This window comes from Rattus norvegicus, chromosome X (assembly GCF_036323735.1).
Source record: "Rattus norvegicus strain BN/NHsdMcwi chromosome X, GRCr8, whole genome shotgun sequence".
NCBI classification, from domain to species: domain Eukaryota; kingdom Metazoa; phylum Chordata; class Mammalia; order Rodentia; family Muridae; genus Rattus; species Rattus norvegicus.
This window is the reverse complement of record NC_086039.1, coordinates 157,348,910-157,372,310: the sequence shown is the minus strand read 5'-3', so window position 1 is coordinate 157,372,310 and position 23,401 is coordinate 157,348,910. Positions and strand designations below refer to the sequence as shown.

The window sequence follows — 23,401 nt, the reverse complement described above, 5'->3', positions numbered from 1 at the left end:
GACATCGCGATCGCGGGGCAGGGGCATCAGGGACGGCCAAAGGGCGGAGTTCGCCGGGATTGCGCGCGCATTTATCTCTACTCTTCTCCCCCCCCTCCTCCCCCGCACTGATAGAGTAGCCCGAAGCTCCTCCCCGCTGCCTCTCCTGAGGCGGGTCAGCTCAGTCAAAGCACACGCCCTCTTGCGTTAAATGGGCCAACGAAGCTTAGCCCCCGGAAACGGGCTGTGCACTCCAGATCTGTGAACGTGTTTGGCAGCGGCAACTAAATTCAGGTAAAGGGGTGGTCTGATGTCACATCGGTGGAGGGACATGCTGCCCGCTTGTATGCCGCGTGTTCCTTTGATGCGCGCTAATCTACAAGGTCTTAACCCATCTCTTTGTATCCCGCACTTTCTCTGCACTGGGCCCAAGAGAACTAGACCTTTACAAGAGGAGGTACGTTCCGGAATCTCCTAACTGGGCCAGAAGAGAGCCGGAGCTGAACTCCATCATCTACACAATCAAACCTGCTCAGTTCATTGTGGAGTTTCTGGCAGACACCAGAGTATGATGGTCCCATATAGAGTGTGATGCCCTGACTGTATTATATCTAGCTGCCCAGAGTGGATGCCTTAGGTGAATTCTATTAATGCTTTAGTACTTTCGTAATGTACAGCCCCTAGTGAAGGCAATATAGGAGGTTATGATTGGATCCCAGAGGCAGCAGTTTCTGAGTCTCCGAATGCACAGGCGCGCGCGCGCGTGTACACACACACACAGCATTCCCAGCCAGTGGTTTTAGTAATCGTCACCGGTCTGGTGAGAACTTAAAGGACCCTTGAACGAGGCTAAGTTGTTAATGCTCTTCCATTCTCCTGCCTATCAATGAGCCTTTCTTCCACCAGAAAACATCATGGCAGAGCAGGTGGCTTTGAGCCGGACCCAGGTGTGTGGGATCCTGAGGGAAGAGTTGTACCAGGGTGATGCCTTCCACCAAGCTGATACACACATATTTATCATCATGGGTGCATCGGTAAGTCTCCCTTTATGCCCCGAGTCTAAAAGTGCAAGGCACTTCTCTCTATATATATCTCAACTTTCCCAGCTGAGGGAACTGCTGAGGGACCCCCGAGTTCTACTGGGTCGAACTCTGACATATATTCTCACCTGTGTGTCCTGATCATCACAGCAGTACCCAATATACATGTACTTGTGTCACATTTCAGACATTCGTGCTCAGCATTGAATGTAGACCAGATTTGGATGGTCCAGGTTCTGAAGCACCACCCAGTTGGACTTCTTCCTCCTAGATGGAAAAAACTGAAGTGCAATCAAGGAAAAATCTGATTTTAATGAATCTGTAATTTGATGAATATTACAGTTAATTTCAGTAGAAGGATCTGTGGTACTACCTCTCCCTCTTTCTACTGTATGAAATTCTCTGGGGGCAAACACCTCCTCTTTGCCACATCTTCCAAAGCCTACTACAAAATTCTGTTCATTCCACGTAGTCCCAGTTGTCCAACTGGAACAACTACCATTGTGCTCTGTTAGGAAAAAATGAAGAACAGAAGCAATCAGGGATGTTGTGTTGATGGTACATAGTGAGACTGGAGCAGGTGGGGCTTAGTAAAAGTCATGGGCTTAGACCAAATCACCCTTTTATGTGCTATGTGGCAGCAGGGCATGTTCAGTGACCAGTGTTCAATGGCAAAGGTAAACTCAATTGCTTGCTTTTAACCCTGGAATCAGCTCACCGTCGTGTGACCATCTTCACTATTAACTTATTGTGTAATCTTGGGCAAGAACTTCATCAGAGCTAGTGTGTTCTTGAAAGGGTAGCCACTGACTCAGCACCTTCCACCCTGGTCCCCTCGGTGCTGGAGGAGCTCTGTGGGGTTTTGTTCATTCAGAGCATTGCCATGCACCAAGGGCTACCTACAGCTGTCCCTCACTGGTAGAGCACTAACCTTATATGCATGAGACCCTAGATTGAATTGCAACTACCCAAAAACTGGAGATGAGAACATGCCACCGCGTTTGCCAAACTTGTTTGTTGTCAGCCTTATATTTCTGAGCAAAAATGGGAGTGGGAGAACTTAGAAAAGGAATGCAGAAACAAGCTGAGGAGAAGGGCTATGCCACTGAAAGAGAAAGGGAAGGACAAACCAAAGCACTGTCCCCTGAGTCCCTGTAACTCTAAGACCCAAGAGAGGTACTTAGTTGGAACACACAGTACAGCAGCCCTACCCTCAGCCCTGGCTCCAACCTACTCCCCTTAAAGGAGCTATGCATGTATCTGCCATAAACCTTAGCATGTAGGACTCTGCCTTCAATCTAAAGGTTCAAGTGGAAGAGAAATTAACTGAAGATTATTTCCCCTGCCCCACCCATGCTTTCATAAGCATGCAGCAACAATAATCCAGTCAGCAAAGACAATTCATCTTTGCTGGACCTGAACTCTTAGACACCTCATTGATAGCTTATTGTGTGACCTGGAACAAATGTCTATATTTTTCTGAACCCTGGTGGTTTTCATCTAACAAATAAGAACCAGGCAGTTTCTCTAGCTTTATCCTAGGTTAATTATGTTAGTTCTAGCCTCAAGTTGAGCAACTTCCTTTCACTGCAATCAGTATGGTTCCCCTTTGCTCTTCTCTGCTCTGGGAGTAAGAACCCTGGCTTCCAGAGTAGAAATGTGAAGTACTAGTTCCAGCAAAAGGGAGTGGGGAAAAAAAGAGAAATTTTTCTAAAGACCATCATTGTTTCTTTCTGTTCCTCTCAGAGGTCCTGAGACAGACAGACCCTGTGCTTAGGTAGCCCCTAGAGTAGCTCCTGCCAGACACTACACTAAATGCAGGAGGCAGGCAAGCTGCTAGTTGATCTAGGACACCTGAAAGTCCTCCATTCATTAAATATTACAATCAAGTGTCTCCCAATCCACAATAGCCTCAGTTGCTATCCTCCTTGTGGGGACAGTGTACTTTGGAGAGCTGCACGTAACAGAAGTCACAAATGGGCTCTTGTGTACTAAGGCCCCTGCAACACACAGGTCCCATGAGGACCTAAAGAGCAAAGCAAATTGAGGATAAGGGCAACTGCCCTCTAAGTTGGGAAAAAAGCTCAACATGACCTAGAAACTAGGAAGCTAGCAGCTGGCAGGCCCCAAACCTAGGAAACTGGAACAAACTAGGGCAAGTTGATCCCAAGTAGCCATCCTCTGCCTCTTCTTCCTCCCCAGGTCCTTATCCAGTCCTTACTCATGTACTCAGCTTCCTTCATGGGGACATTCTTAGTCTGCCTCTCTGTAGCCATTTCCTCCTCTCAGGACTCCCACCCCAACAAAAAAGGGAACAGAAATCCTTACTTTCCCTCTCCAAAAATCCCTGTCTTTATGGACTATTGCAGGGAAGGAACTGACCCTAAAAGGGCATCTCCCCCAGCCAATAGGACTTTGGTAAGGGTAGGGAGTAGCTCTCCTATGCAGAAGAAAAGGAGTAGGTCTTGGAGTCCACATGGGCAGATGGGCTCACTACAGGGCCCATCTCTCTAGACATCAGTTTCCCTACCTGGCTTATGTGACACCCATAGATTCAGTGAGCACTCAAGGTCCATCCTGCTAACAGGCCTATGTGAGGAGTGACCTGGTAGTCCCAGCCTATCCCTCTTTGGTCATTTCAGAGCTGACTTCCCCCTTGGGTTGGTAAGATTCTTGCTGTGTCATGATGACCTTGGCATTCTCCCAAAAGCCTGTGACTCATGGAGCCCCAGGGTATAAGAAGGAGGCCTTTTGTTAGACTTTTAGCCCAGACCTACCTCATATTTTCCTATGTCTCATTCAGTGGCTGGAAAACAGCTGATCCTCACAGTCTAGAACTCTATCTTGGGAAGCTAGGTGGGTCCCTCATCCCCAACAACCCTTGGGAACTGCAAGGCCTCCTCTCAAATTTCTCACTCCCCAAACCAAAGGCTGGGTATGATTTGACTTTAAAAACCGAGAGCCCAAACCTCAGCTAACCATAGACCAATTGGTACTCAGATCTCTTTGCCCTTATCTGGCCAGATATCTGTGGCTAGAGATCTTAATCATGTCTTAATTCTCCTAAGTCACCACATGTCCTTAGGTAGATCCTTCCCCTGCCATAGTACTTGGGCAATGTGAGGGGGTGGCAAAGATGAGAGACTTCCAGCTACCTCTCTAATTGCCCCCACTCCCACACATAGTAAGTTTAGATTTTAGTTCTCATGTTCCTTACTTCAGAAGAGTTCAGTGAGAGTCATGAAGCCAACAGGAAAGCCGGAGTCAGCCCCATACCTGAGAAGAATGGCTACCTCCCACCCCCACTGTCCTTAGTCCTACCTCACCTCTCTTGGGTGACTTGAAGCCAGGCAGACTGTCAGTTGCAGGGGCTGAGCTAAAACAAGGAGAGCAGGTTCTATGTCTTGTTAATCTCAAAGAGAACAAGAACAAACAGCTCTGGGTGTGGGGCAACTGTGACTCAGCAGACCAGTCCCCTGCCACCAATACATTGGCTGGAGTCTGTACTGATTCCTCCCAGTTAGTTGGAATTTGATCATAAGCAAACACTGCATGCTTAGAGAAGTCTACAAGCCAGGGTTCTCATTGTTTCTTTCAGTGTCTAGTTCCCAGCAAGCCAGCCCTTTCCAGAGTATGTGAGGCTAGGATAAAGCCCTCTGAACATGAGCAGTAACCCAACCCCACTGATGGAAGATGCCAGAGGCAGGCATTGAGGGTACTATGAGGAACTAAGAACCATTCTGAGGGGAGATCCTGGCCCAGAATTGGACTGACTTGTCTGAGCTGAGCTTTGTGGAACCTATAAGGGCAACCATCTTGCACAACAGGGTAAAAGCTTTGCCCAGCAGAGTCACTTAGGGGACAGTAATTAGGCCACTCTTGTGGCCGTGCTAGGTATCACATGAGGGAGTGACAGATGAGGAGGCTCCAGAGCAATAGAAGCCCAGCTGGCAACAAGTCTTAGACATTTTCCTAAAGATAGTCTTAGCATTGAGGTGGTCATTGGGCTCAGGCTCCCAGAAGTTCATATGGAAGGTGGCAGTTAACATAGGAACCCACTTGTCAGTGCTCAGGACTTTAATTCTGAGCAGTTGACAGACATGGGCACTGACTAGAGGGAATTGCTCTCTCATGCCAACACAGGATATGAGAGTTTGTCAACAGCCCTCTATAGAAGTTTTGGGAACCGAATAGAACCTAGAAATGGCATGCACACAATTGCTTCCATTGACCCTCAGCAAACCCCTGAAGAAAAACATTTAGGCCATGGCAATCCCTAAGTGCATATAACCATTCTTATCCAGAACTGCCATTTCCCATAGAAATGGGTTCATCAATGCAGCTGTATGGTTCACTCTCTTTTGTTTGTTATTTTGTTACTGGGGATATACAACGAGGCTAAGCAAGCTAAGCAGGTCTACTACTCAGCCTTAGCCTCCTCTGAGCTTCTGCCCCCATTTTTTTGAGATGATCTCACTACGTTTGCCAGACTGACCTTGAATTTTGTTATTCTCCTGTCTCAGCCTCCCAAGTACTGAAATTACAGGTATATACTAGTATATCTGGCTTAGTAATTTTTGAAGTTTGTATCTCAGATGGTATTACCACTTCAGTGTTTTGATGTTTTATTTATATTATGTATATAGGTATTTTGCCTGCATGTATGTCTGCACCACTTGCATGCCTGGTGCTTTCAGAGGTCAGATGCCCTGGAACTGGAGTTACATACAGATGGTTGTGAGTCACCATATGGATGCTGGAAATCAAACCAGGGTCCTCTGAAAGAATAGCTAGTGTTCTTAAACACCAAGCAGCCTCCCCAGCACCACCTCTTTATTTTAAAGAGCTAGTCAGCTTGGTCTATGTAGTTAGCTTGGGCTATGTTGTGATAACAGGAAGTTTTGCCTATTGAATATTGTGCTAAAGGGAACAGCAGTTCACTTTCTGGGGGTCCCTGATCCATAGAGCCCATCATCTTTCCAGGTCATGGTGAGTCTGCATTCTGCATAGCTTGTTTAAATTTTGCAAAGTTCATGCCACCCAGACCCACTCCATCTGAAAACTCATCCCAAACACCTGAGAAATTAGTGCCAAAATACCTCGTTAGATAAAATGGTGTTTTGAGTTTAGTTAGATATACCTGTAGTAAAAGTTTCAGCAAATTACTTTTGTATAAATATTCAGATCCTTAAAACCAGAGTTGGTTTTTCTGTAGAGAGTTAGGGTATAGATGGAACCAGTGCCTGACTCCTGTTCCATTTGCTCACCTCTCCCCATGAAGTAGTAGTATCCTGTGTAGCACAGGTTCACACCTATCCCACATTCCTAATAATAGGGTTTGAGATGAAAGGGCAAATGCCCTACTATATAATTCAAAAGCTTGGTAGCCATTTCTGCCCCTCCTTCTTGTACCTGGTCTGGCAGGGTACAAAATGAAAGCATGTTGGGCTGTTGCTGATTACTGGGAGACTGAACTGAGTATGCACATTAGCTTGGAAATGAGCATCATGAATTTATTTCTAGGTTCTTTATAATATTTACTTTTGTAAATGGTATTGTTTTAAATTGCTTATTTTTCCAAGTCATTGATGTTAGTAAATAAAAGCAGTTAACTTGTATCTATTAATATTAACAGTGATGTTTTGGGGGTGTTGTTTGGTTTGTTCATTAGTTTTGCAGTGTTAGGCATCAAACCCATTGCCTAACACTTGATCACTGACTGAACTACATCCTTAGCCCCAAATATTTATAATTCTTATTAGAATATTTCATCAAAAAGTAACACAGATCTTAAAGGCACAGCTGGACAGCTTTTTACAAACTTTGGCACACCCTTGTAAATTTCTCCCACATTAAGAAGGGGGCTTGTGGGGTTGGGGATTTAGCTCAGCGGTAGAGCGCTTGCCTAGCGAGCGCAAGGCCCTGGGTTCGGTCCCCAGCTCCGAAAAAAAGAAAAAAGAAAAAAAAAAAGAAAGGGGCTTGAAAGATGATTCTTTGGTTAAGAGCATTTGCTACTTTTGCTCAAACCCAAGTTTGGTTCCTTGTAACTCCCAATCCAGGGGATCAGTGCCTTTTCTGCCTTCTATAGGTAACTGTACTAATGTGCGCAGACACCCACACACACACATACACATAATTAAAAATAAAATAATTACTTAAATAAAAAGAAGAAACAGTATTATCATCTGAAGTCTTAGCACTGCAGAGGCTGAAGCAGTAAATTCACTTCAGGAAAGACATTCAAGACTAGCCGGCCTAAGCAACATAACAGAAACCCTGGATTAAAACAATGTAAAACATTGTGGTACATTCCTCCTGTAATTCTAGAAAGGTGGAAGAAAAGGGGTTAGTTCAGAGCCAACCTTGACTACATAATGAGTTTGATGCTAGTCTAAGATACAGGAAACCCAGTCTCAAATTATTTACGTAACTAAAGCCAGGTATACTGGTACACACTTGTAATCACAGCACTTAGGAGGCTGGGGCAAAAGGATTACCTTGAGTTTAAGGCCAGTCTGAGCTACATAGCAAATTCAAATCGAGTTAGAATTACATAGCAAGACCCTGTCTCAAAGATACAGCAAAAAAGAAAATATGTACACAAAAAGTCCCCCATTTTGCAGCCATTGTTTCCCTAGGAGTAATGTCAAGCTTCCTCTCCGCCCCCTCCTCAATTATTTTCACCCTCTTTTCTTGGTACATATTGTAATGCATAAATGGTAGCTATATTGTTGATGGCCTAATCTAGGACATTTCTGTCTTCCCACAAAATTCCTGGGTACCCCTGCTAGCAACCTCCCCAGGCAACCACTGATCTGAGTCCTGTCATAATAGTCTAATATTGCTCATTCTGAGACTCTTAAGTGAATTCATGAATATGTAGTCTCTTATGTCTAGCTCCTATGGTTTATCATAATATATTTAAGGTTTGTCAGCAAAGAATGGTAGCTCATTCCTGAGTAGCTGAATACAGATATACAGTTTGTCCATCTGCATGCTGGTTTATTTGGGAATTTCTTGGCTATTTTAAATTAAAACTGCCATGAGCATTCATGCACAGATCTTTAGGCAGCTAGCTGCCTGCTTTTATTTCTCTGGAGTAACATCTAAAAGAGGAATGGCACATCATAAGATATGTATAGGTACTTCATTTGATAAAAGGCTGCCAGGCAGTTTTAGATTTAATCATTGCATGTTTCTACACATAGTCTATGAGTTTCACACCAACACTAGGTCTGGCTTTGGCTTTGGCTTTTTGTGGGAAGGGAGTTCTATTTGACACAGGTAGCTCAGGTTAGCCTGGAACATACTATGTTGCCCAGACTAGCCTTTTACTCATGGAGTTCCTCTTCTCTCAGCCTCCCAAGTGATTGAATTATATGTACCAACATGCTCAACTATCATCATTTGGATTACAGCCATTCTAATGAGTCTGAAGTGGTATCTTGTTCAAGTTGCATTTTCTGACACCTGATGATCATTTCCCATGTATTTTATGGCCATTCATCTCCATTCTGGTGAAACATCTGGCCAAACCTTTTACCCAATTTAGTTAGATTGTTTTTCAGTGCATCATAGGAGCTACTTAGATATTCTGAATACAGATAAGTTTAGTAAATGCTATTTCTAAGGCTGAAACTTGTGTTTTTTGGTGCTAGGGATTATACTCTGGGCCCTGCACATGCAAAGCACATACCAGACTTGCCTGTTTTCCTTTGTTTCTTTTGTTTCATAATACTGGATATTGAACTAGTCACATGCATGCCCTTCATATTTTCATATCTCTCTTTCCTCTCCTAACCCTCCTACCCCCAATGCAGGCCTTGAACTCACTATGTATTGAAGGATAACCCTGAAGTCCTTATCATCCTGCCTCTACTGGAATGCTATAATTACAGGCTGCAGTACAACACTGGCTTATGATTATTACTTTATATCCTAAAAGAATCTCTATCTACTCCTATCACTTTTTTTAATCTAGCAACTTGGCCAAACTCTCATTAATTCTAACAGTTAGTCTGTAGGTTGATTTGAGGTATTTTTTAATAAACAACCTGTCATCTAATAATGACAGGTTTTTGTCCTCTTTTCCAAACCTTATACCACTTTCATTTTCTTGTCTGATGATACTATCAAGGGCTTTTAGTTTAAGATTGACTAAAGAGACAGTAGCAAGCATTTAGAACTTTCTCATAGACACCCAGATATGTGTCTGTGATCATGTTTGCAGAGAGATTTAACTGAAGAAGAGAGACTTACCATAAATGTTCACGGCACACCCTATTGGTTGGTGTCCCTGACTGAACAAAAGGAAATGGGAGAAAGCTGAATATTCATATTTATCTCTCTGCTTCCTGACTGTAAACACAGACCTCACATCCCGATCACTGTGCTCTCCCTGACATGGCAAACTCTACCATCAAACTGTGAACCGGGATAAACCTTCACCCCACAGTTTTCCTTCTGCCAGGTATTTTTTTTCATAGAAACAAGAAAAGTATACAATACTCCATTTTGAATGGTGTTTCTAGGGTGTTTGATAGATGTCCCAAGTCAAATTAAAGAGATTTCATTTCCTTTTTTTTTTCTTTTTTTTTCCTTTTTTTTCTTTTTCCCTTTTTTTCCATTTCCTTTTTGATTAAAAAAAATAAATAGAATTTTTTCTAAAACCTTTATCTGTATTTGTTGAATTTAACAAAGTTGATATATTTTAAAAATTAATACACAGGGGCTGGAGAGATGGCTCAGTGGTTAAGAGCACCAACTGCTCTTCTAGAGGTCCTGAGTTCAAATCCCAGCAACCACATGGTGGCTCACAACCATCTGTAATGGAATCCGATGTCCTCTTCTGGTGTGTCAGAAGACAGCTACAGTGTACTCATATACAAAATAAATAAATAAATCTTTAAAAAATTAATACACAGAAAGAAAGATTTCTCAGAAAGCCTATTGTAATCGCAGCTACTTATTAGTCTGGGGCAGACATTCAAAGCTAATGGGAACTACAAAGTAACTTCCAGGCCAACCTGAGTAAGTTTTTGAGACTCTGTCTCAAAAGATATTTTAGACAGGCATGATGGTGCATGCTTTTAATCCCAGGAAGTAGAGACAGGTGGATTTCTGTGAATTTGAGGCCAGCCTGTTCTTCCTAGCAAGTTCCAGGTCAGCCAGGGATAAGATCTGGGACTGTCCTAGTTAGAGTTTCTATTGCTGTGATGAAACACCATGACCAAAAGCAAGTTGAGGAGGAAAGTGTTTATTTGGCTTACACTTCCATATCATAGACCATCACTGAAGGAAATTAGGAAATGAACCTGGAGGCAGGAACTGATACAGTGGCCGTAGAGGGATACTTCTTAGTGACTTGTTATTCATGGCTTGTTCAGCCTGTTTTCTTATAGAACCCAGGACCATCAGCCCAGGATTAGCACCACCCACAATGAGCTAGGCCCTCCTACATCAATCACTTAAAAATGTCCCACAGGCTTGCATACAGGCTGATCTTATGAGAGTATTTTCTCAATTGAGGCTCCCGGCTCCCTCCTTTCTGATCACTCTAGCTTGTATCAAGTTAACACAAAGCTAGCCAGGACAAGAACTATATATAGTTCAGTAGTTGAGTACTTGACTAATATGCTTGAGCTCCTGAGTTCAATCTCCAGCACCACATACACACACAATGGTTTTTCAGAATTTTTTATTTAATTTCTTTGAAGGTGGGTATTGGTTTTGTTTTTGTTTTTAGATGTGGTTTCATTGTGTAGCCCTGGCTGTCCTGGAACTCACTCTGTAGAATAGGCTGGCTTCAAACTCAGTGATCCGCCTGCCTCTGCCTCTGCCTTCCGAGCGAGTACTGGGATTAAAGGCATGTACCACCACTACCTGACTTATTTAAGATTTATGTTTTTTATTTATGTGTCTGTCTGTCTGTCCACCAGCCAGTCAGCCACAAGTGTATGGATACTCACAAAGGCCAGAAGATGTCCTTAAATTCCCTGGAACTAAAGTTATAAGGAGTTGTGACCTGCCTGATAGGGGTGCTGAAAACCAAACTTGGAACTCTGGACAAAACCAGCAAGTGCTCTTAATAATACTGGATATCTCTTCAGTCCCTTTTTCAGTTTTTAATGTGATTTTCAGTGGTTGATTTTGTCGTTGCTTTTGAGAGATTTCTCACCATGTAGCCTAAGATGGCCTTAAACTCATTATCCTCCTGCCTTAGTATCATAAGTACTGAGATTGTAGGCATGGAATTCTGTGTCTCAGCCGGGCTGTGGTGGCACACGACCTTATTCCCAGCACTCAGGAAGCAGAAGCAGGCATATATCTGTAAGTTCGAGCTCAGCCTGGTCTACAGGATGAATTCCAAGACAGCCAGGGCTATACAGAGAAACTCTTATCTTGTAAAAAAAAAACAAACAAACAAACAAAATTCTGTCATTCTAACTTGTAGGGTTGTATTAGGTTGGTTGTTGTTGTTTGGATTTTGTTGGTGGTGGTAGTGTTTGAAATAGGGAAAGGGTCTTATGGTGTATACCTCAGGCTGGCTTTGAAGTCCAGATCCTCCTGCTCCAACTACCCAAATACTCGGGTTATAGACCTGTGCCCAGCTTTTCTTAATTTTTTTTCCCCATCTTTATTAACTTGAGTATTTCTTATTTACATTTCGATTGTTATTCCCCCTTCCCGGTTTCTGGGCCAACATCCCCCTAACCCCTCTCCCTCCCCTTCTACATAGGTGTTCCCCTCCCCACCCTCCCCCCATTACCGCCCTCCCCCCAACAATCACGTTCACTGGGGGTTCAGTCTTGGCAGGACCAAGGGCTTCCCCTTCCACTGGTGCTCTTACTAAGCTATTCATTGCTACCTATGAGATTGGAGCCCAGGGTCAGTCCATGTATAGTCTTTAGGTAGTGGCTTAGTCCCTGGAAGCTCTGGTTGCTTGGCATTGTTGTACATATGGGGTCTCGAGCCCCTTCAAGCTCTTCCAGTCCTTTCTCTGATTCCTTCAACGGGGGTCCCATTCTCAGTTCAGTGATTGCTGCTGGCATTCGCCTATGTATTTGCTGTTTTCTGGGTGTGTCTCTCAGGAGAGATCTACATCCAGTTCCTGTTGGCCTGCACTTCTTTGCTTCATCCATCTTATCTAGTTTGGTAATTGTATATGTATGGGCCACATGTGGGACAGGCTCTGAATGGGTGTTCCTTCTGCCTCTGTTCTAAACTTTGCCTCCCTATTCCCTCCCAAGGGTATTCTTGTTCCCCTTTTAAAGAAGGAGTGAAGTGTTCGCATTTTGGTCATCCTTCTTGAGTTTCATGTGTTCTGTGCATACAGGGTAATTCAAGCATTTGGGCTAATATCCACTTATCAATGAGTGCATACCATGTGTGTTTTTCTGTGATTGGGTTACCTCACTCAGGATGATATTTTCCAGTTCCATCCATTTGCCTATGAATTTCATAAAGTCATTGTTTTTGATAGCTGAGTAATATTCCTTTGTGTAGATGTACCACATTTTCTGTATCCATTCCTCTGTTGAAGGGCATCTGGGTTCTTTCCAGCTTCTGGCTATTATAAATAATGCTGCTATGAACATAGTGGAACATGTGTCTTTGTTATATGTTGGGGCATCTTTTGGGTATATGCCCAAGAGAGGTATAGCTGGGTCCTCCAGCTTTTCTTTCTTGTTTTGTTTGTTTACGTTTGTTGTTTGGGGAAGTTGGTTTTATTTTAGCTTGTTTTCTTAATAGTTCTTAATTTATTCTTTGAGAATTTCATACATGTATACAATGCATGTAAAGTATATTCACCCTCCATTTTCCCTCTTAACCTCTCTGAACCCCCTTCTCCCTCACCCTCCCAATTTTTCTTTTTTTTTAAAGATTTATTTATTTATTATAGATGAGTACACTGTAGCTGTCTTCATACACACCAGAAGAGGGCATCAGATTCCATTACAGATGGTTGTGAGCCACCATGTGGTTGCTGGGAATTGAACTCAGGACCTCTGGAAGAGGAATCAGTGCTCTTAACCGCTGAGCCATCTCTCCAGCCCCCCATTTTTTTCTTTTTTATAACCCATTAAATGCAACTACTGTTTCCTATATGCTCATTAACATGGGACCATCATCCACTCCTTCAGCAACTACCAAGGGGGCATGAAGAAAAAATTATATTCCCTAACATCCATCAGCTTCCAACAGATTCTTACCTAGGGGTAGAAGCTTGTGAACTTCTCTCTCTCTCTCTCTCTCTCTCTCTCTCTCTCTCTCTCTCTCTCTCTCTCTCCATGCTGGCATATTAACCAACTTGATCTCATGAAAGCAACTACAACTACAGCTACTGTAACTTCATGTGTGCCACAGCTATGTCATATCCAGAAAACAGCAATTCACAACTCTCCGCCCCCATCTTCCAGCTCTCTTTGGTTAGTTTTCCACTGTTTGCTTGCTTGTTTGTTTTTGTAGTGTTGGGGTGAAAATGAGAACCCTTGCCTACTCCAAAATCACTAAGCATCATCTCCAGCCCAATTTTTCCATTGAATTTTTTCACTGCCACCTTATTTTTTTAATTCTGATTTACAGGAGGGGATTTTGAAACAGTATCTCCCTATATATTGGGAGGGTATATTACCACCAAATCTGGCCTTTATTACTGAGACAAGACTTTGCTCTGCATCATCAAACTTTTCCTGCTGTCATTTTTCTAACTTTCTAAATTGAATGGCCAACTCATTCCCTTCTAGCTCTATTTATGTTAATGTGACTTCTGAGGCCATATCTCACATGTTTTGTTTTTCTTTTATGTGCTGCTTTTGTCATCCTTAAGCTCTAATGAATTCAATGTCAAGGGTTTTATCTTGAACCCAGCAGAGTCATCTACTCATCTGTATTGGTACAAGGCTGGTGCAGGCTTAAGTCTCAGAGCTCCTCTAAGATATATGGGGGGCATAGTAGATATATATTTAGCTGAGTGGTAACCCTAAATGAGGACTCAGATCACCAGCAGTGGGGAATGATCTAGGTCATGTCACCTCCTTCTGACATGTTTCTTCTGCTGCAGGGTGACCTGGCCAAGAAGAAGATTTATCCTACCATCTGGTAGGTAATATCTCTACACTACCCCCCAATCAACCACAAAATACTCTCTACAAGGGATAGGCCTTGGCTTTCCCTACCCAGTCTGAAAACAGCTGTACTGTACCGTCAGGTGGCTGTTCCGGGATGGCCTTCTACCCGAAGACACCTTCATTGTAGGCTATGCCCGCTCACGACTCACAGTGGATGACATCCGCAAACAGAGTGAGCCCTTCTTTAAAGTGAGTATGACATTGGATCCTGGAGCCTTTTTCTGCCCTTTCATCTACCCCACAGCAAGACTAGCTCCAGGTATCTCTTGAGGAGACATGTCCCCATTCCCACCATAAGCAACAGTTCCCTCCCTTCTCATTTGACTTGCTAAGAGGCAGGGCCATCCAAAATACTCAAGCTCTGACACCTCACATCCTTGCTTTCCCTTGCCAACCACACAAAAGCTGTGGCTACTGACTTGTGCCACCTTCTCCCTGACCTCTGAACAAAGACAGAGAAAGAAGATCCCTTCTTTTTTTTTTTTTTTTCCAGAGCTGGGGACCGAACCCAGGGCCTTGCGCTTGCTAGGCAAGCACTCTACCACTGAGCTAAATCCCCAACCCCAAGAAGATCCCTTCAACCTCTTATCTATTTTCCAGTTCCACTCTGGCCCCATCCTGCTGTGCTCTGGTTTCACACTAGGACATGGCAGCAGCTGGATGAAGGAGTCTTCCAAGTACCTCTTTTCCCCAGTAATTGTACTGTGTTGACATTTTCTCACCACCTATAGTTTGCTATGATAATTTTGTAGAAACAGCCTTCTTGATCATTCTTTTTTTCTCAGGTCAGACTTTCCTAAAATCCAGTTTCTCCTCTAGGCATGAGGGCCCTGAGGGTACGTAAAATGTGCCAGTGATTTGCCCCATCTGCATACAGTATTCCTGCTATATGCCTCAGTCCCCTGCCTGCAGGTACACAAAGTTACCATGATGAAATAAACTCCTGTACTTGTAGAGCAAGGACAGGACTCAAGGGAAGCCCATCTTAGCTGTGGAACAAGAAATTGTTGAGATAGGAGGGACCAGGATAAAGAAATCTTCTACTCCTTTGGGGCAGAACAAGTGTAGACTCTTGAGAAAAGTAGTTGGCATTGTTCTGTGTATCTCCAGGTCACTCCAGAAGAAAGACCCAAGCTAGAGGAGTTCTTTGCCCGTAACTCCTATGTAGCTGGCCAGTATGATGATCCAGCCTCCTACAAGCACCTCAACAGCCACATGAATGCCCTGCACCAGGGAATGCAGGCCAACCGTCTGTTCTACCTGGCCTTGCCCCCCACTGTCTATGAAGCAGTCACCAAGAACATTCAAGAGATCTGCATGAGTCAGACGTAAGGCCTGTCTTTCCCCACTCCTGTCTGTTTGCTCTTGTTTCTACTACTCTAAACAGCCCCCAGGTCAAGCCAGTCTAGGCAAGCTGAAAAGATGAATGCTCCCAGTTTGTAATCCACATGGATTAATATTCTCAAAAAAGGGGGGAGGGGGACAGGCTCTAAATACTGGAGTTTTCTAACAACCTTTGCTATTACCACACACACTAGGCAGGTTCTAACTTCCAAGGCTCTCACTACAAAATAGTGGCCCCTTGCAACATTTCCCACCATGACCACAAGATGACAGTGTTGATCCACAGAACAGATGCTCATTGTGAGGTTTTTTTTTTTTAACCACCCCCCCTTTTCTCTGAATCCCTAGCAGACCCACAAGGTGGCAGTGTTGTTTCATAAGAGAGCATTACTATCTGCAAGCCATCTTTCTCTTCCTCTTGAATTTAGAAAACATTAGCGCTCTGTTATGAGTGGCAATGAAAGGAACCTGGTCTTTTAAAATCATTGGAAATCTGGGGAAGGTGACATATATAATTCCAGCATCAGGGAGACTGAAGCAAGAGGATTGCTTGGAGTTCAAAGCTAACCCGTAACATAGACTGAGACTGTCTCAAACAAAACAAAATTAAGCTGGGTATAGTGACACACAGTTGTAATTCCAATACTCAGGAGGCAGGAGAATCATTATAATGTTGTCAAGGCCAGCCTGGGCTACATACTAAATTCAAAGTCAGTCTGGTCTTCATAGTAAAAACGTCTCAAAAAGAAAATAAAACCTAATTTAAAAAATAAATAAAATCAATTGAAGTCAGTTGCATTGGGCAATGACTGTAGTCCCTGCTCAAGGATTGAGGCAGGAGTACCCTTTGAACCCAGGAGTTCCAGGACAATCTGAGAAACATAATAAGACTTCAAGAACATAAAACCAATGAGCGAAGCCAAACATGATGGCATGATACCTGTGACCTGTGACCCCAGTTCTTGGGAGGTAGAAACAGGAGAATCAGGAATTTAAGGTCATTCCTAAGTACATAACAAGTTCTGGGCCAACCTTGTATACATGAGACTGTATCTCACACTGACTAAAATAAAACTAGTAAGGAAGCTATGTCCTTGACGTCCCCATCTACCTTCTTTCCTGTTGGCTACTGGGCCACTTCTGACCCACTGAGGATCTGGCATGGGGAGGTGGGGAACAAGGCCACCCAAGAATGTGCCAATCATGCTACCCTAGCACCAAGGTGGGAAAATCCCAGAAACTGTTCTAGTCCCCAGCATGTTGTCGTGGAGGCTTTTAGGTGCTATCTGTGCAGGGTAAAGATCAGTAGCAGCCAGCAGAGCTTCCCTGAGTCACCTGAGAATACAGTGGTTGAAAGCCCTGCTCCCTGGGGTGGGGGGGGGGATGACATAGCCATAGGCCTATTCCTGGGAAAGATTTGAGAAATAACATGATTGGGGGCTCTAAGCAGAGGCTGGAACCGCATCATAGTGGAGAAGCCCTTCGGGAGAGACCTGCAGAGCTCCAATCAACTGTCGAACCACATCTCCTCTCTGTTTCGTGAGGACCAGATCTACCGCATTGACCACTACCTGGGCAAAGAGATGGTCCAGAACCTCATGGTGCTGAGGTGCACGGGGGATGGGGTGGAAAAGGACCAGAGCAAGGGTGGCAATGTGAGGAACCCCACCTGCCCTGCTGCCCAAAGTCAAATTCCTCCTAGATGCTGGCCAAGGTACAAAGCTCTAACTTGGCTCAGATACAGCCACTGTACTGTGGAATCCCAAAGGTAGCATCCATTCATGGACCCTTCCACAATGTCTCTCATGCTAGCCTCTCCTCTGTACCTCTCACAGATTTGCCAACAGGATCTTTGGACCCATCTGGAATCGAGACAACATTGCTTGTGTGATCCTTACATTTAAAGAGCCCTTTGGTACTGAGGGTCGTGGGGGCTATTTTGATGAATTTGGGATCATCAGGTAAGAACCTATATCTACCCCAACTCAGTTCATTTTCACACTGTAAGGACTAGTGTTTAACTGAGCTGATGGGTGTAGCCATTGAAGGGTATAACTCTCATCCAGCCAAACCCCAAAGGGAATAGTGTTAGTGTCTACTTCCTTGCTTTAGGATACCAGGAACACTAGGGGTAAGGAAGCAAGGTTTTCCATCTTGTCACTAGAAAGCTTTGTTTGGTAATTCTAGAGCCCCTAGAACTTAGTTTCCCTTTTTCCCACCCTAGAAGTGGCACTTAACCAGAGTATCTGCCTCTTCTGCTACTAGGGATGTCATGCAGAACCACCTCCTGCAGATGTTGTGTCTAGTGGCCATGGAAAAGCCTGCCTCTACAGATTCAGATGATGTCCGTGATGAGAAGGTAGGTGGAGGCATGTCCACCAGATCCCTAGCAACCATGCCTCATAACAGGTAGTTCTATGACAAGGCACTGGGCTCATGTCCATTCCCTACACCCTGTTACCTGCATTGGTTTTCTCCCAGGTCAAAGTGTTAAAATGTATCTCAGAGGTGGAAACTGACAACGTGGTCCTTGGCCAGTATGTGGGGAACCCCAGTGGAGAAGGAGAAGCTACCAATGGGTACTTAGATGACCCCACAGTACCCCATGGGTCTACCACTGCTACCTTTGCAGCAGCTGTCCTCTATGTGGAGAATGAACGGTGGGATGGTAGGTGACATTTCTTGGACCCAACAAGGCAGGGTTAAATGTGCCCTCAAAGAGACATTTCTTGGTATGGTCATGGTATAAATACTTGGTATTCAGTGGTAAGGAATGCTGGAGAAGGAGGGCTAGCACAAGTGGGAAAACACACTAGTCATACTTATTCCACATAGATACATTCACACATATACACAGGCACAAGAGATTTCACATACACACACAGCACAAGACTAGGAAAGCCAGTCCCTGAGGTCATTCCTGCCCTCTAGGAGTACCCTTCATCCTGCGCTGTGGCAAAGCTCTGAATGAGCGCAAAGCTGAAGTGAGACTTCAGTTCCGCGATGTGGCAGGTGACATCTTCCACCAGCAGTGCAAGCGTAACGAGCTGGTCATCCGTGTGCAGCCCAATGAGGCGGTATACACCAAGATGATGACCAAGAAGCCTGGCATGTTCTTCAACCCTGAGGAGTCTGAGCTGGACCTAACCTATGGCAACAGATACAAGGTTCAACAAGGAGGACCATGTGGGCAAGGCCCTAAGGGAGGCAAGGCCCTGGGTGGCTGAGTGCCATAGTATCAGAAACATTCCCCCTTTCCTGACCCTGCAGAATGTGAAGCTCCCTGATGCCTATGAACGCCTCATCCTGGATGTCTTCTGTGGGAGCCAAATGCACTTTGTCCGTAGGTGAGGGACCCCCAGCCTAACACAGTCAGGCAAGAGGGATGGTCTTCTCCCTCCATTCTTGTGTACCTCTACTCCATCCTATACTGTATCCCTTCAGTGATGAACTCAGGGAAGCCTGGCGTATCTTCACACCATTGCTGCACAAGATTGATCGAGAGAAGCCCCAGCCCATCCCGTATGTCTATGGCAGGTAAGAGAAGGATGGGAGCTGAGAGAGCCAAGCCTAATGAAGCAGGGCAGTGGGAATTACCAGGGACAAAGGTCACTCATGTCTTCCTTTTACCTCCCAGCCGAGGTCCCACAGAGGCAGATGAGCTGATGAAGAGAGTGGGCTTCCAGTATGAGGGTACCTACAAGTGGGTGAACCCTCACAAGCTCTGAGCCCTGGAAACTTACACCATCTGCACTCTGCCTCTTCTGGCCACCCTTTCTGCATCTGCCCTTCTCACCATCTAACCCTCTATTAGGACTATTGACCTCATATTGGAAAGACTTTGGGACCATAGGCCTTAGCTACACATTCTAGTCCCTGGGCTTAGGCCACCATTCTGTCCTATGCTGCTGCCACTGCCACTACCACTAAGCCCAGCTACATTCCTCAGATACCAGGCATTCAAAACGCATTGCAATGCTTTCAGGACCACCACTGTCCCTATCTGAGCCACCCATCTTTCCACAAGACCTGAATCACCTCCTCCCCTCAATCCCCTGCAGAAAGAACGCCTATCAGTCTGTCCCTGGACTCCTTAAGATAGGAGTTAGGAACAATTGGGAGGAGCCTTGGGCCTTGGAGGGACAATGACCAAACCACACTTCCCTGAGACTGTGGGCAAGCTCCTCAAAACTTAAAGTGATCAAGGACACCCATCTGAGAGGACCTGCCCATAGCCACACTAGCCTTAGTGCTACTTGACATTCCTCCTCACCAGCTGGAAGAACTCTCATGCTGCCTAGCAATATTTTGGGGGCCATAGATATCTCCTAAACAATTCCATAGTCCATAGTCAACCTCATCCAACCCATGGGCAGCCTCCTTACCAAAGGAAGGTAAGAGCAGCAGCTAGAATTTTCCTACCCCAACCCTGCCATTAAATCCTCAAAAAAGTTTACCTGTCTCCTTGTCATTTTTTCTCCCTGTATCCAGGATCATGAAGTAGAAACCTACTATTTTCCTACTTCCCGTATTTATTAGTTAGGGTTCTATAAAGGAACAGAACTGATAAAACATATATACTAAAGTTGCTTACAAGCTGCGGTCCAAGTAGTCTAACAATGGCTATTCCCTGACAGAAAGGCCAAGTTGTTCATTCTGTGAGATTGCTTATCTTAGTATCCCCAATCTTATACTAGAGTCCTAGAGAGCTGCCAGTTTTCAGTCTAGGTTAGAATCCCAAGAAAGTGGTTTCTAACAGCAGCAAAGAAATGGCTTGTGAATAAGAGAAATGAACTTGCCAGAAAAATTGAGAGTAAGCAGGCAAAAGTAAGAGTTTCCTTCTGTGTCCTTTTATGTGAGCTGTCACCAGGTGTGGCCCAAATTTAGAGTAGGCCTTCTGACCTCAAATGATCTGGTTTTTCAGTGGGTGCTCCACTTCAAATAATCTAACCAAGAAAAATCCCTCAGTGATATGGCCAGCTTCTTAGATCTGGTTATTTCCATGAGCCATGTTACACCCTCTGGATTCCTGCCCCACCACCTGTTCCATGCTTCCCTCCTTTCCTGCCTCTCTTCTCATCCTTACTTCTGAGGTCTCCCCACAGTGATTCAACCAGGAGCCTGGATCTGTCTCCAGTCTCTCTGTTATCTCTTCCCATTACTTGGCACCATTACATGGGTGTTTGTCTTCAAGATTAACCTGAAGTACAAAAGTAGATCACCCTTGCTTTTACCTTCTACATAAATACCTCTACTACTTTATTGTACATACAGGTCAGCAAAGAACTAGCTTTACCCAGACCCTGTCTCCACCCCATCCAGTTTATAGAAAAGAGAGTTGATGAGTTAACTTTTACAACTGACAAGGGAGAAAGGATAATAAGGTTTTACCCTACCCAGGCTTCTGGCCTAAATAACAGCTAAAGGGCCAGAGTTCTGAGCTTGTATGATCTGTCACTTAGCTTCCTGCAGTAACCATGACAATGCATTACCAGCAAGGTGCTTCCAAGATCAGTGTCATCCTGCTGGATACCAGAAACCCAAAATCAAGATATGATGAAGCAGTACTCCCTTAGGAGACTCTAGGGAAGACCCCTCTGTCTCTTCTAGCTTTAGGGGATTTCAGAAATTCCTGGTTTATAGCTGTCTAGCCTCTGCCTTTTAGGGTACCTGTTACACTAGAATCAATGCCTACCTAACCTAATGTCACCTAACTACACCTACATGCACTCTTTTGCCTGATAAACAGGAATTTTGTTTAGCACACTGTCATGTCCCCAACAAAAACACTGGCCCTGAGCATCAAAGCCTGTTGAACCTTTGCTCTAAGCTAAGTCCTGAAGAGACAGTAGGAAGTACCACTACCATGACCCTTATACTCATGGCCTTAGTTTTAATAGATAAGCATGATAGGAGAGGGTTTATACATTAAGCAAACCAGTGAGTGGCCCAGATGATGGGCAGTTGAAGACCAGTCTGCTCCTAGCAGAGAGATAAGAACATGCATGTAGACCATGCAGGGCCTGCTTATTCCAGGACTAGGAGGCCATCAGGAAGTCAGCAAGAACAAAAACAACTTGAGTTTGGCCCTTGTGTCTCCCACTTGGGAGAGTAACTTTGTTTTTATACAGTTCTTACTATTTTGAACAATGTGGGCTCAAGCAATTCTGCCTCAGCTTCCTAAATAGCTGAGACTACAGGCATATGTCTCTATGGCCAGCTATCCACACAAAGGCAAGGAAGATATAGACCCTTCTTAGTTTTTCACAGGAGTACCTCCACCTACCTCCATATGCATCCCCTGCTTTAAGTAGAGGAAGTGATACCTCCAGGTTTTGGGAGGAGAGATTCACCTACAGATCAAATAGGGGAGAAAGACACTTGATAAAAGATAAAGACAGGACCGCCGGAACCTGAAGGAAACAGACCGGATAAACAGTTCTCTGCACCCAAATCCCGTGGGAGGGAGAGCTAAACCTTCAGAGAGGCAGACAAGCCTGGGAAACCAGAAGAGACTGCTCTCTGCACACACATCTCGGACGCCAGAGGAAAAAGCCAAAGACCATCTGGAACCCTGGTGCACTGAAGCTCCCGGAAGGGGCGGCACAGGTCTTCCTGGTGGCTGCCGCTGCAGAGAGCCCGTGGGCAGCACCCCACGAGCGAACTTGAGCCTCGGGACCACAGGTAAGACCAACTTTTCTGCTGCAAGAAAGCTGCCTGGTGAGCTTGGGACACACGGAAGCAGAATTCCTCTAGGACCGGGCACGTTCTGTGTTTACCGGAAGTCCCACACCCGCGGATCCGGGCCCGCAGCAGCTCTCTGCTCCCAGACCCTGTGAGAGAGACACCCAACCGCCTGGTCAGGTGGGCACTCCTGAGGCTGCAGAGCGGAAGAGACCACCAACACTGCCCACCCCTGCCCACATCCCTGGCCCAAGAGGAAACTGTATAAGGCCTCTGGGCTCCCGTGGGGAAGGGCCCAGGAGCGGCAGGACCCCTGCCAGAGACACCGCCGGACCCTGAAGGAAACAGACCGGATAAACAGTTCTCTGCACCCAAATCCCGTGGGAGGGAGAGCTGAACCTTCAGAGAGGCAGACAAGCCTGGGAAACCAGAAGAGACTGCTCTCTGCACACACATCTCGGACGCCAGAGGAAAAAGCCAAAGACCATCTGGAACCCTGGTGCACTGAAGCTCCCGGAAGGGGCGGCACAGGTCTTCCTGGTGGCTGCCGCTGCAGAGAGCCCGTGGGCAGCACCCCACGAGCGAACTTGAGCCTCGGGACCACAGGTAAGACCAACTTTTCTGCTGCAAGAAAGCTGCCTGGTGAGCTTGGGACACACGGAAGCAGAATTCCTCTAGGACCGGGCACGTTCTGTGTTTACCGGAAGTCCCACACCCGCGGATCCGGGCCCGCAGCAGCTCTCTGCTCCCAGACCCTGTGAGAGAGACACCCAACCGCCTGGTCAGGTGGGCACTCCTGAGGCTGCAGAGCGGAAGAGACCACCAACACTGCCCACCCCTGCCCACATCCCTGGCCCAAGAGGAAACTGTATAAGGCCTCTGGGCTCCCGTGGGGAAGGGCCCAGGAGCGGCAGGACCCCTGCCAGAGACACCGCCGGACCCTGAAGGAAACAGACCGGATAAACAGTTCTCTGCACCCAAATCCCGTGGGAGGGAGAGCTGAACCTTCAGAGAGGCAGACAAGCCTGGGAAACCAGAAGAGACTGCTCTCTGCACACACATCTCGGACGCCAGAGGAAAAAGCCAAAGACCATGTGGAACCCTGGTGCACTGAAGCTCCCGGAAACGGCGGCACAGGTCTTCCTGGTTGCTGCCGCTGCAGAGAGCCCGTGGGCAGCACCCCACGAGCGAACTTGAGCCCCGGGACCACAGGTAAGACCAACT

At 45.5% G+C, this 23,401-nt stretch overlaps 2 protein-coding genes across 8 annotated transcripts in view; one reads left to right on the top strand and one right to left on the bottom strand.

Annotated features, from left to right (window-relative positions):
* Ikbkg (inhibitor of nuclear factor kappa B kinase regulatory subunit gamma) overlaps positions 1–14,032 on the bottom strand; it is a 39,285-nt gene extending 25,253 nt beyond the window's left edge. For 2 of the 7 annotated variants that reach the window (XM_008773601.4, XM_063279970.1), the window contains exons 1-2: positions 4,346–14,032; positions 1,148–1,286 (exon numbers count right to left, since the gene is read on the bottom strand). In XM_008773601.4, coding sequence (XP_008771823.1) covers positions 1,148–1,186 — 39 coding nt within the window. In that variant the 5' untranslated portion in view covers positions 1,187–1,286; positions 4,346–14,032. Of the gene's footprint in view, positions 1–1,147 lie in introns of all 7 variants that reach the window. The other 5 variants (XM_008773603.4, XM_008773602.4, XM_063279971.1 and 2 more) reach the window with 5 other exon arrangements.
* On the top strand, positions 167–19,947 carry G6pd (glucose-6-phosphate dehydrogenase). Its single transcript, NM_017006.2, has 13 exons — positions 167–273; positions 886–1,013; positions 14,083–14,120; positions 14,230–14,338; positions 15,260–15,477; positions 16,944–17,102; positions 17,329–17,454; positions 17,759–17,852; positions 17,975–18,161; positions 18,425–18,660; positions 18,764–18,840; positions 18,938–19,030; positions 19,131–19,947. Exons 2-13 carry the CDS (start codon positions 894–896, stop codon positions 19,219–19,221), a joined length of 1,548 nt encoding a protein of 515 aa, NP_058702.1. The 5' UTR covers positions 167–273; positions 886–893; the 3' UTR covers positions 19,222–19,947.
* The last annotated feature ends 3,454 nt before the right edge of the window (positions 19,948–23,401 follow it).